The sequence below is a fragment of the Scyliorhinus torazame genome, chromosome 2 (assembly GCF_047496885.1).
Source record: "Scyliorhinus torazame isolate Kashiwa2021f chromosome 2, sScyTor2.1, whole genome shotgun sequence".
Lineage (NCBI taxonomy): Eukaryota > Metazoa > Chordata > Chondrichthyes > Carcharhiniformes > Scyliorhinidae > Scyliorhinus > Scyliorhinus torazame.
The window spans coordinates 322,491,709-322,505,611 of NC_092708.1; the positions used below are offsets into that span (position 1 = coordinate 322,491,709).

The 13,903-nt window shown below is 49.9% G+C and overlaps 1 protein-coding gene across 3 annotated transcripts in view; it reads right to left on the reverse strand.

Annotated features, from left to right (window-relative positions):
- cdkn3 (cyclin dependent kinase inhibitor 3) overlaps nt 1-13,903 on the reverse strand; it is a 147,848-nt gene that overhangs the window by 46,256 nt on the left and 87,689 nt on the right. The window contains exons 1-2 of one of the 3 annotated variants that reach the window (XM_072489718.1): nt 12,927-13,120; nt 11,757-12,738 (exon numbers count right to left, since the gene is read on the reverse strand). The exons of 1 other annotated variant lie outside the window; for it this stretch is intronic. In XM_072489718.1, the coding sequence (XP_072345819.1) occupies nt 11,757-11,768 (12 nt within the window). In that variant the 5' untranslated portion in view covers nt 11,769-12,738; nt 12,927-13,120. Of the gene's footprint in view, nt 1-11,756; nt 13,121-13,903 lie in introns of those variants that run through there. One more of the 3 variants, XM_072489717.1, reaches the window with a different exon arrangement.

Below are 13,903 nucleotides of genomic sequence, written 5' to 3' on the forward strand. Positions count from 1 at the left end.
CACCATCGGCTCCTTGTACAACAGCTGCACCCACGCCACAAACCTCGGCCCAAGTCCAAATCTCTCCAATACCGCCATCAAGTAACCCACTCTACCTGATCAAACGCCTTCTCTGCGTCGAGTGCCACCATCACCTCCCGTCTCCTTTCCCTCCGAGAGAGACAGGACCACATTTAGCAACCACCGTCATGTTCGAAAACAGCTGCATTCCCTTCACGAACCTCATCTGATCCTCTCCGATCACCTTCAGGAGACACCCCTCCAACCTTGCCGCCGGAACCTTTGCCAATATCTTGGCATCTGCATTCAGTAGCGATATGGGCCTAAATGACCCACACTCCACTGGGTCCTTATCCTTCTTAAGCAGCAGGGAAATCAAAACTTGCCCCATCGCCTGTGGCAAGACACCCTGCATATCGCATCCTCGAACATTCCCACCATCAGCGGTGCCAACGTATCCTCAAATTTCTTATAGAATTCAACTAGGAACCTGTCAGGTCCCACCGCCTTCCCTGCCTGCACCTTCCCAATTGCCTCCTTCACCTCCTACTCTCCCACCGGCCCCTCCAAACCTGCCCTATCCTCTTCACCCAACCTCGGGTACTCCAACTCGTCCAGGAACTTGCTCACCCCCGCTCCTACCCCAGTGACTCCGATCTATATAACTTCTTATAAAATTCTTTATTGATCTGCTCCGGGGCCACCACCAGATTCCCCATCTTATCCTGCTCTTGAACTATCTGCCTTGCTGCCGCCTCCCTCCGGAGCTTGTCAGCCAACATACACCCTGCCTTCTCCCTGTGCTCATAGACCGCACCCCTCCTCGCCCTTGTCAACTTTCCCTGTAGACAATTGGTTGAACCTCGCCTGAAGCTCCTTTCCCTTGGCCACGAGGGCCAGGCCTGAGTCCCCGCGTACCTCCCATCCACCTCCAGAATCTCCTCTATCAGTTTTTGGTGCTACTCTCTCTCCTCGTCCACCTTAGCTTTGAATAAAATCACCTCCCCCTCAGAGCCTCCCAAACGACTGACTGAGAAACCTATCCCGTGCAATTAAACCCCACATACTCCTCGATCTCCTTCCTGATCTTAACACAAAAGCTCTGGTCTGCTAACAACCCCACGTGCATGCTCCATCCCAGCCTCTGGGCTATCCCCTTCTTCAAATCCACATCCAACCAATGTGGAGCATGATCCGAAATCACTACTGCGGAGTACTCCGATCTCCTAACCGCAGCCAATAGAACCTTCCCCACCATGAAATTGTCTATTCTCCAGTACACCTTGTGTACCGGAGAGAAAAACGAATGCTCCCATTCCCGCGGGTGCAGGAACCTCGATGGGTCCACTCCTCCCATCGCTCTCATGAGCCCTGCCAACGCCTTCTCCCCCCCCCCCCCCACCCCACCCCCGACTGGGCCAGCGAGCGCGGCTGAGACCTGTCCACCTTCGGTCCCTGCACCATATTCCAATCCCCCCCACTATTAACTTGTGGTATCCAGATCCAGGATGGCACCCAGCAGCCTCTTCACAAACCCCACATCATCCCAGTTAGAGCTATATACACCTGCCAGTTCCACCAACCTTCCCTCTAACGCCCCCATCACCATGACATACCTGCCCCCCTGGTCTGCCACCACCTTCGCCATCTGAAATCTCACCCTCTTGCCCACCGATATTGCTAAACCCGCCCCCCCCCGGCCTGCTGTCGAGCCCGGAGTGGGAAACCTGACTCACCCAACCCTTCCTAAGCCCCTCCTGATCCCTCACCCTCAGATGGGTCGCCTGTAACTTCACAACGTCAGCTTTCTAGCTCTTAAATGTGTTAAAACCCTCGTAGCTCTTCACCAGCCCCCCAACCTCCTCACATTCCACGTCACTATTCTGACCGGGGGGTCTCTCACGCCCCGCCCCTCCTACCCGCCATCATCATAACCCCAGGCCTCTTCACAAACCCCACATCATCCCAGTTAGAGCTATATACGCCTGCCAGTTCCACCAACCTTCCCTCTAACGCCCCCATCACCATGACATACCTGCCCCCCTGGCTCCTTCTAGCCTGACCCGCCCCGTTCCTTTGTTACCATTGAACCCCTCCCCACCTCCCAGAATCCCCCCATCCACTTCTTGTTGCAAACATGTCTCCCAGTATCGATCCCAACCCCCATCTTTCACACGTCTCAGGCCCATCGGGACCTGTTTGACCAGGTTCCAACGACCGTGGCTCCTCCCCCCACCACACTCCCATTCACTAGCTACCCTTTACTTGCTGGTGTAGAGACCCCTTCCAGGACCCCCTCCTCCCAATCCCCCCCCCCCCGATCCAGTCCCTGAAAACAAAGACAAACAAACAAAACCAGTGCAAAAACCACATCCCAGAAAACCATCATAACCCTAAAGCCATAACCATAATTGTACCCAACTATAGCCTATAACAGAGGTAAACTACCGTTTCCCATCAACCAACCGAAAACCCAACTGCTTCCCACGTCCAAATCTCAGTCCCATTTCTCATTTCAGCCCCAATCCTTCGGCCTTTACAAACTTCTCTGCCGCCTCCACTCTCTCGAAGTAGAAATCTCGCGAGTTGTAGGTTGTCATGATATGCAGACACATACATATTGATATACAGACAAGCAGCTAATGGACACAGAGAACAGGACATGATCATTAAGCAGACAGGACACTCAGGGGTGGGATCGGACTATAAAAGACACGAGACACTCACACACCGCCTCTTTCCACTGATGAATATCTAGAGAGTCAGTCAAGGGTGTTGTTACAATTTCACACCACCACCACATGGCTAAGAGCTAGTCTGGTTCAGTCAGACAGAGTAACCACACTTAAGTTAGCAGAGAGTCGAACTCCCAGAGAACTGTGCTAACTGCGCTATTAGTTCAATAAACCTGGTTGAACTGACTTCAAGGCCTGGAGTATCTTTTCGATCTAAGCTGCATCCAGTTGCAGCTGCATCTAGTTGCAGCCAGTGTTATACCAGTGTACCTAACATGACATATACCAGGAGACTACTAATTTAAGGTGGCTTACCTCAGTACCTTCCATGACGACCAGCAACAGTATCCCGGCACTATGGAGAAGATTCAGGCTCCTCACCAGCTCAGGACCTCCAGCAATCTCAGTGCCAACTGGCGGATATTCAAGCAAAGGTTTCTGCTGTACATCGAAGCCTCAGACCTCGAGGGTGCATCTGATGTGAGATCGCACTTCTCCTCTCAACAGCGGGTGATCAAGCCATCGAACTCTTCAACTCGTTTAACTTCACTGAAGGCCAGGACAAGACAAAGTTTCAGACCATCCTGGACAAGTTCGCTAGTCATTGTGGAGTGAACACCAATGAAATCTTCGAGCGATACATATTCAAACAACGTCTTCAAGTTAAAGATGAATCTTTCAGTGCCTTCTTAACTAACCTCCGCCTGCTAGCGCTGTCCTGCAACTTTGGTGATATTGCCGACTCCATGATCAGAGACCAAATCGTGTTTGGAGTTCACTCTGATCCTCTGAGAGAGCAGCTCTTAAAAGTCAAGCATATGACCCTGCCCGTCGCGATTGAAACATGTACAGTGCATGAGCACGCACAAAATCGGTATTCCCAACACAAATCGGCTGAAAATGAGACACTTGCCTCCCACGAGGCAGTGAGTGTGCAGGCCGTCTCCCGGATGCAGAGTCTCAGCATTGAAGACAGCGGCCATCTCGCGTGCTTTTCCCGGAGCCCCGTGCATGCGCGATGCGAATGGGATAACGGAGCGGCCGACACTCACACTGCGCATGTGCGACGACGTACACCGCGTCACGACGCCGACATCATGACGTGCCCGAACTGCGGCAACACCCACTTAAAAGGACACTGCCCTGCAAGAGGCAGGCGATGTTTAAACTGCGGGAAGCCTGGACACTATGCAGCCTTGTGCAGGTCCGCACCACCAGTCAGAGGCCAGTGCTCCCAATTCCGACGACGGCGTGTCCAGAATGTGCAACGGCGATTACAGGATTCTGATCCTGGCAGCACAACGGATCCGAGGGCGAGTGCCTGGAGTCTGCCTCCTGAGTGGGCATCATTACCACACGTGAACATGCCACACCTAACGCATTCAGTCCATCCTCGCTGTGGATTCGGAGGATGAATGGCGTGCGGTGATGCAGGTCAACCGCTGCTCCATCCAGTTCAAGCTGGACACAGGTGCTTCTGCCAACCTCCTCTCACAGGCAGACTTCAAACGCATCAAGAAGCCCCCCCCGCCCCCAAGGTCCTTCCAGCAGCCTGCCAGCTCCTGGACTATAACGGTAGTGCCATCACGGCACTGGGTCCTGCCATCTACTCATTCCCAACCGGAGCACCCATGCACGGCTAAGGTTTGAAATTGTCAAGCTGGACAGGGGCATCCCTACTGGGCGCGCATGCCTGCAAAAAGCTAAACCTGGTGCAGCAGGTTTATTCAACGACATCCTCCAATGTGCATCTTCAAGCCGACATTGACGACATCCTCGCTCAGTATCCAGATGTGTTTGACGGGGTGGGCACTTTGCCATATCGGTACAAGATCTGATTGCGACCTGATGCCAAGCCAGTGGTCCATGCACCATGCCAGGTCCTGGCTCCACTGAAGGAGCGCCTGAAGGAACAGCTCAAGGAGCATCATTTCCAGGGTAACCGAACTGACTGACTGGGTCAGTTCGATGGTGGTGGTTAAAAACCCTCTGGAGATCTGCGCATCTGCATTGATCCCAAGGATCTCAACCAGAATATAATGCGTGAACACTACCCCATCCCGAAGCGGGAGGAACTCACCAGTGAGATGGCACATGCACGGTTTTTCACGAAGTTAGATGCATCACATGGATTCTGGCAAATCCAGCTGGATGAGTCCAGCAGAAGACTCTGCACCTTCAACACACCGTTTGGCAGCTACTGCTATAACCATATGCCATTCGGCATCGTCTCAGCGTCAGAGATATTTCATCGCATCATGGAGCAGATGATGGAGGGCATCGAAGGGGTTCGTATGTACGTGGACGACGTCATCACATGGTCCACGACCCCTGAGGAGCATGTTTCCCGTCTCCAGCAGGTATTCCGCCGTGTCCACGCCAATGGCCTGAAGCTGAACAGGGCCAGATGTTGCTATGGCATGACGACACTCAAGTTCCTAGGAGACCAGATCTCTCAGCAGGACGTGTGCCCGACACAGACAAGGTCAAGGCCATCGCAGCCATGAAGGTCCCGGAAGACAAGAAGGCGGTATTGCGCTTCCTGGGCATGGTCAATTTTCTGGGCAGGTTCATCCCAAACATGGCCTCACACACCACGGTCCTGCGAAACCTAGTGAAGAAGTCCACTGCCTTAGAGTGGAAGGCGGCCCATCAGGCAGAGTGGTTGGAGCCGAAAGCCAAGCTCACCACTGCACCCGTATTGGCATTTTTCGACCCAGACAGGGAAACGAAATTCTCGACAGATGCGAGCCAGGATGGCATCAGTGCGGTCCTGCTGCAACGCGATGACACTTCATCCTGGGCACCGGTTGCCTAGGCATCAAGGGCAATGACGCCCACCGAACAAAGGTATGCACAAATCGAGAAGGAAAGCCTGGGCCTTCTCACTGGCATTCTCAAGTTTCACAACTATGTCTACGGCCTGCCGACATTCACAGTCCAGACGGATCACAGGCCCCTGCTCCACATTATCCGCAAGGACCTTAATGACATGACGCCTCGGTTGCAGCGCATCCTCCTCAAACTCAGAAGGTACGACTTTGACCCGGTCTACGCGCCTGGCAAGGAGCTCATCATTGCCGATACACTGTCCCGTTCCATCACCGTGCCTACTGAACCACTGAAATTCATCCGGCAAATTGAGTCACAGGTTGAGTCACAGGTGCAGCTGTGTGCTAGCACCCTCCCGGCATCTGATGAGGTGATTCGTATTCGTGAGGAGACAGCCAAAGACCCCCTCTTGCAGAGTGTTATGCAACACCTAGCCAATGGCTGGCAAAAAGGGCAGTGCCCTCAATTTTACAATGTAAAGGACGACCTGACGGTGATTGATGGTATCCTCCTCAAACTGGACCGGATTGTAATTCCACAGTCTCCAGAGTTTGGTGCTCCGTCAAATCCATGAGGGCCACCTGGGTGTGGAAAGGTGCAGACGCAGAGCCAGGCAGGCTGTCTACTGGCCCGGGATCAGCCAGGACATCGTGAACATGGTCGTTAACTGTGCGACCTGTCAACGCTTCCAGCAAGCGCAGAGTAAGGAGACACTTCAGCAGCATGAAATCGAAACCTCTCCGTGGTCCAAGGTTGGCATCAACCTCTTTCATGCACGTGCTTACGTGTTAATCATTGATTATTTTTCCAATTACCCTGAAGTCGTGAAGCTCTCAGACCTCACATCTCGGACCGTCATCAAGGCCTGTAAGGAGACATTCTCCAGGCATGATATCCCACTCACTGTCATGAGTAACAATGGCCCGTGCTTCAGCAGCCATGAATGGTCTCTGTTTGCCCAGTCGTATCAGTTCAAACACGTCACTTCCAGCCCACACTATCCGCAGTCAAACGGTAAAATTGAGAAAGGGGTGCACATAGTGAAGCAGCTCATCTGCAAGGCTGCGGATTCTGCGTCTGACATGCACCTTGCGCTGCTTGCGTACAGGGCAACCCCACTGTCCACTGGCATGTCGCCGGCTCAACTCCTGATGAACAGGGACCTGCGAACGACACTTCCAGCCATACACTTGCCCAACCCGGATCACCTCCCGGTGCTGCAGAAGGTGCAGCAACTCCGAGACCGGCAAAAACAGGGTTTTGATGCTCATGCCACCGATTTGCCTGTGTTATCCCCATCAGGCACTGTTCGGGTCAAGATCCCTGATGGAGGCTGGTCAGCTCCAGCTGTCTTTGTTCGACAGGCTGCCCCCCGCTCGTATGTTGTGTGCCTGACTGATTGTTCAGTTGTGCGACCAAACAGACGGGCACTGCGCAAAGTTGCCTGCCCCCAACCACATTCTTCTCCGTTTCCTTCTGTTGTTTTGCCACCTCCTGATACCTCGACTCACGAGGCAACCAGTCAGGCTTCAATCCCACCCGTCAAGGCGCTGTCGTCCCCACCACCACCTCTCCGGTGGTCGACCAGGATCAGACGCAAGCCCCAGAGACTGGACTTATGAACATTTGTTCTGTTTGCTATGTTCTGTGTTCTCGCATTAGACAGCTGTTTTCACATGTACATATGTTCACATCCACTGCATGTATATATGTTAATATTGGCCTTTTCTTGTAAATACGTTCACATGTCATCCAAACCAAAAAAAAAAGGAGAGATGTGATGATATGCAGACACACACATAATGATATACAGACAAGCAGCTAATGGACACAGAGAACAGGACATGACCAATAAGCAGGCAGGACACTCAGGGGTGGGATCTGACTATAAAAGACACGAGACACTCACACTCCGCCTCTTTCCACTGATGAACATCTAGAGAGTCAGTCACGGGTGTTGTTACAATCTCACACCTCCACCACGTGGCTAAGAGCTAGTCTGGTTCAGTCAGACAGAGTAACCACACTTAAGTTAGCAGAGAGTCGAACTCACAGAGAACTGTGCTATTAGTTCAATAAACCTGATTGAACTAACTTCAAGGTCTGGAGTATCTTTTCGATCTAAGCTGCATCCAGTGTACCTAACACGACATAGGTCACCCTTAGCTTCGCCGGGTAGCCCATGCCAACCTCACACCATTACTGTAGGGTGCCACCTTCACCCGTACAAAGACCGCCCGTCTTCTTGCCAGCTCCACCATCAAGTCTTCGTATATTCAAATACCAACTCCTTCCCACTACACCTCATGCCTTTGCTTTGCCCAACTCAGAACCTTTTCCTTGACATGAAACTTGTGAAAGCAAATTATGACCACCCTTGGCGGCTCGTTTGCTTTTGGCTTGGGCCTGAGCGACCAATGAGCCCTGTCCGGCTCAGATCGGGAGGGTTCTACCCCTTCCCCCAACACCTCCGCCAGCATTTTCACGAACCTCGGGCCCTCCACCCCTTCGGGTAAGTCCACAATTCGTAAATTCTGCTGCCTCGACCCGTCCTCCAGGTTCTCCACCTTGGCTCGGAGTCCTTTGTTGGCTTCCACCACCCTCCGCAGCTCCTCACCCACCGAGGTGAACTATTACTGTGCTGCGACAGACCTTCCTCCACCCCCTTCAACTTGCTCCTGGACCACGGCCGAAGTCTTCAACACCGTCGTCTTCAACACCGTCGTCTTCAACACCGTTGCCTTCACCGGGGCAATTGCCTCCTCACCCACTCCTTCATTAAAGTCATCATCTCCCTCCACAGCACTTCTGTCTGCTTAGTAAACTGCCTCTCAAATTCTCCGGCCATCACCTCGGTCAGAGTTTCCACTGTGAGGGGGCGGCCCCACCCAGCGAGCCAGCCTATGTCATCTTTCCTGCTGCTGGGCTGATCCGTTCGCTCGACAGCAAACCTTCGCTCCCCCCCCCTTTCTTCCCAGCAACTTTTCTCTGGGTCTTCGACATTCCCCACCTTCCTTATGTCTTCCTGCACCAGCTTGTTCAAAAACTGCCCTGAAACCGGGCATTAAACTCCAAACTCCAAAAACCAGAGCCTCGCGCAGGAGCCACCCAACATGCGACTTCCACCTACATGTCGCCCACGGAAGTCGCAAGGTGCGCAAAATGATGCCACATTTGTTTACATAATAGCAAATATACTTCAAAAGTATTTAATTGGTGTTGCATGTGAAGGCCACTGTACAAGGGCAGATTCTGTCTGTTTAGAAATAGTTCAATCAAGATTAAGTTGGCTACATACAACCACAGACGTAGACTTTACACAGCTGCAACCTAACATGTTCTCTGTCACCTATAGAGATGACTCTTCATCATTTAGATGACTCGTAATCATCTTAAGAGTCGCAGTGCCATATCAGTCACTCTATCCTATTTGGAAGCTAAGTTGGGAAATTATAGCTTCCAATTATCCTTACACTTAAAAATAGTTTGAATTTTAGCTTACACCTCTAGTGTAGAAAATTGGTTCAGACACTTCATAACAACGATCTAACTTTAAAATGGTGCTAAATAAATACAAATGTCGCAAGGGTGCTTCAGATGAGCATTGGAAGCAAAATATGACCCCGAGCCATGTAAGGCAATAACAGGGCAGGTGGTGAGCAGCTTTGTTAAAGAGGTAGGTTTTCCAGAGCATCATTAAGAAAGATATTATGGAAGTATTCCAGAACTCTGGGCCCCGACAGCCAAAGGACTGGTCACCAATGGTCGAGGGTTTAAAAGTTGAGACTCTCAAGAGTTCAGAGTTTGACGAGCACAGCTATCTTGCGGGGTGGAGGCAGGGTTTCATAGAATTTACAGTGCAGAAGGAGGCCATTCGGCCCATCAAGTCTGCACCGGCTCTTGGAACGAGCACCCCATATAAGCCCACACTTCTAACCCAGTAACCCCAACTAACCTTTTTGGACAAGGGCAATTTTAGCATGGCCAATCCACCCAACCTGCACATCTTTGGACTGTGGCAGGAGACAGGAGAACCAGGGGGAAACCCACGCAGACACGGGGAGAACGTGCAGACTACACACAGACAGTGGCCCAAGCCAGAAATCGAACCTGGGACCCTGGAGCTGCGAAGCAACTGTGCTAACCACTGTGCTACCGTGCTGCAGGGAGGGGCGAGGCTACTGAGGCAGGGAAAGGCGAGGCTCTGTGGGGACTTGAAAACAAAGATGAGAATTTGAAAATTGAGGCGCTGCTTGGCTGGGAGCCAATGTAAGCCTGTGAGCACAGGGGTAAAGGGTGAATGTTTGGTATCTGTCACATGTGCATCAGAACTAAAATGGAAAAAATAGCCATGCGGATACAAACGGGGTGCGGGGGGGGGGGGGGGGAGAAGAGAGAGAGAGAGAGCTCCCTAAACTAACACCACCAATCAAATCTCTTTTTTCATGTGGTCATAAGAATCAGTGGCAAAACAAGCAAATCAAACAGGTCACTTTTACAAGACTGCCTTTGACTACCAATTTTTTCCCTCATGCACGTAATAAGAGTTAATTTAATGTAAAAGAGTCTGAAAAGAAAAACTCCTCTCAAGCTTAACCAATATAAAAATTCAGGAAATGTCCCATCCCAATGGAATTTAATTTCTGCTTCAATCCCAATAAAGTTCACTTGCGCCTAGCGAGTCCTGTCGTCAAATCCCGTAGGAGAGGAATGCAACATGGGAGCTGCAGGTTCCATCCTGCCCCTGTGACATGAGAGAACCCATACTAACCAGACAAAAAAAAAAGTTTCAAAAATGCGAATTGAACCCTATTATTTCTTGCTGATCTTTTTCTGGTCTTGAGATAATCCAAAATATTTGTTGAGAAAACAGTGAGAGGAGCCAAACAGTTAATTACCAGTCTAGAGAAGCTTCTAACAGTAATTCACCTTAATTGACCTTGGTATTAGATTAGCCAACTTTACTGTATATACTTATTGGAAAGATGGTGAAGGTCCTAAACAACCAGACCAGGTTAGCAGCTAAATATGACAATCCTGCTCCAGACGCCACATTAGATTTGAGCAACTTTACAGAGATTTGAGCAACTTTACAGGACATCAGCTAATCACAGAATAACACAGTGCAGAAGAGGCCCTTCGGCCCATTGAGTCTGCACCGATGCATGAAAAACACCTGACCTGCCTACCTAATCCCATTTGCCAGCACTTGGCCCATAGCTTTAAATGTTATGACATGTCAAGTCCTCATTCATGTACTTTTTAAAGGATTTGAGGCAACCCGCCTCTACCACCCTCCCACGCAGTGCATTCCAGACTGTTAACACCCTCTGGGTAAAAAAGTTTTACCTCAAATCTTCCTCCCACAAGTCCTGAAAGATGTGCTTGTTAGGAGAATTGGACATTCTGAATTCTCCCCCAGTATACCTGAACAGACGCCGGAATGTGGCGACTGGGGGATTTTCACAGTAACTTCATTGCAGTGTTAATGTTTGCCAATTCGTGATACTAATAAAGATTATTATTATTATTAAACCTCTTGCCCCTCACTTGAACTTGTGTCCCCTCATAACTGACCCTTCAACTAAGGGGAACAGCTGCTCCCTACCATTCTGTCCATGTCCCTCATAATCTTGTACACCTTGATCAGGTCACCCCCTCAGTCTTCTCTGCTCCAGCGAAACCAACCCAAGCCTATCCATCGTCTCTCCATAACCCAAATGTTCCATCCCAGGCAACATCCAGGTGGATCTCCTCTGCACCCCCTCCAGTGCAGTCACATCCTTCCTATAATGTGGCGACCAGAATTGCACACAGTACTCCAACTGTGTCCTCACCAAAGTTCTATACAACTCCAACACAACCTCCCTGCTTTTGTAATCGATAAACCCAAGCCCTTCAAACATGCATGAAAAATATTTGTAGAAAAATAGTTTAAACGGTATAACTCACGATTTGAAAGGAACAAGTTGAGAAAATTAGTAGAATTGACGCTGTTGTATGAAATTGAAATGCATTAACAGCTGGATTTCATAGAGGGAATAAATGTAAAGCTAAAATCCTGTTTCTCTTTTTGGTTGATATTTTCAGCTTTTGCAAACAGCGTAACCCTCTTTCCAAAGTCTGAAAGGCATTACTGAAATCTCCCACCACATGTAACACGGTCCAATATATTTGGTATAGACTCACCAAGTTCACCATGCCGTGTAGCTCCTGACACCGGCAGTCTGTTGTTCTATTCTAAAGCATAAACCAGGAATAGAGGGAGACTCGTGTCTGCCTGCCCCTTTCTCCAGTCTTACTGTATCACTCCCTCTGATTCTGCTGTCACCTCACTTTTGCAATCTCTGAATATCCTGTTGTCTTCTTATTCCTATCTCTACCTCTTGCAGTCTGTCTCCTGCTGTAGCTCTACACTCTCCTTTTACCTCTCTGTTTTCCTGTGCTCTCTTACACAGTGGGTCTTCTATATATCTCTTGTTATTTCCCTGTGCCTCTCTTGCCACCTACCTGTGCTATTCTCTCTTGCTGTGCTCCCTCTAATGCAAGATATCTCTCCACCTGCTGTTCTCTGGTGACCCCTGTATTTACCCTCTCTCTGTGTTGGCAACTGCTGTATCTGTTCCCTCTCTGTATCTCTGACCCCCCTTATCTATCCTCTCTCTGTATCTCTGACCCCCCCTTATCGGTCCTCTCTCTGTATTTCTGACCCCCGTATCTGACCTCTTTCTGTATCTGGTCTCTCTGTATTTCTGACCCCCTGCACCTGTCCTTACTCTCTTTCTATCTCTCTCTGACCACTGTCCAATACCCGCCCTCTCTGTAACTCCTGTCTTGAATCTGTCCTCTCTCTCTCTCTGTAACTCCTGTCTTGTAGCTGCCCTCTCCCCTTTTACCTAACCCCTGTCCTTTACCTGTCCTCTCTGTAACTCCTGTCTTGTATGTTTTCACCCTCTCCTCTCTCTAACCCGTCCTTTACCTGTCCTGTATCTGTTCTCTCTCTCTCCTCTAAACCCTGTCCTTTACCTGTCCTGTATCTGTTCTCTCTCTCTCCTCTAAACCCTGTCCTTTACCTGTCCTGTATCTGTTCTCTCTCTCTCTCCTCTAAACCCTGTCCTTTACCTGTCCTGTATCTGTTCTCTCTCTCTCTCCTCTAAACCCTGTCCTTTACCTGTCCTGTATCTGTTCTCTCTCTCTCCTCTAAACCCTGTCCTTTACCTGTCCTGTATCTGTTCTCTCTCTCTCCTCTAAACCCTGTCCTTTACCTGTCCTGTATCTGTTCTCTCTCTCTCCTCTAAACCCTGTCCTTTACCTGTCCTGTATCTGTTCTCTCTCTCTCCTCTAAACCCTGTCCTTTACCTGTCCTCTCTGTAGCTCCTGTCTTGAATCTGTCCTCTTTTCTCTGTAACTCCTGTCTTGTATCTCTCCTCTCTCTCTCTCTCTCTAACCCCTGTCATTTACCTGTCCTGTCTGTAACTCCTGTGCTACATGTACCGACCCTGCTTCTACACATTTGTTTCTCTCTCACTTCCCCCTGCAGAAAAAAACGTTTATGCTCGGTTCCTTCAAAAAAAAGCAGCTGTTTTGATTTCCAGCCCCTGATTGGTTAGTTCCGATGGGCGGGGCCTGGCAGCGCGTTTTCCCATTGGTTGCCAGGTAGATTTTGCAATACTCCAACATACCAGTTCTGATTGGCTAGCCTTGCAACCTTTGCCGTTGTGATTGGTTGGTTCGGCATTTCCGGGACGCTGAGGAGACCAATGTGTCCCAACTGGCTGGTGTTAGCCTGCATTCAGCGTCTCCACACATCATGATGTGGAGACGCCGGCGTTGGACTGGGGTGAGCACAGTAAGAAGTCTGACAGCACCAGGTTAAAGTCCAACAGGTTTGTTTCGATGTCACTAGCTTTCGGAGCGCTGATTCACCTGAGGAAGGAGCAGCGCTCCGAAAGCTAGTGATATCAAAACAAACCTGTTGGACTTTAACCTGGTGTTGTAAGACTTCCTACTGTCCACATATCATGCCTGCCATGTGGAGGATAGATGATAGTAGCATTTGTCAACGTTAAAAATATAAACAGGGCCCATATAACACTTATGTAAACATGTACAAATATAAATATTACATTTATGAGTGGGAAATGTGGACGGTGGAGACGAACACAATTTTAAAAGGGAATGGTTCATGGTGAAAAGGGATTAAAGTGGAAAAAGATAAATAAATTAGATTATTCGACTTGCACTGAAGCAATGGGCTGAATGGCCTGGGCTGCAATTCCTGTTTTTAACTTGTGACCACTCATGAAAGAGTGGTGGAAGCAAATTCAACCATAACT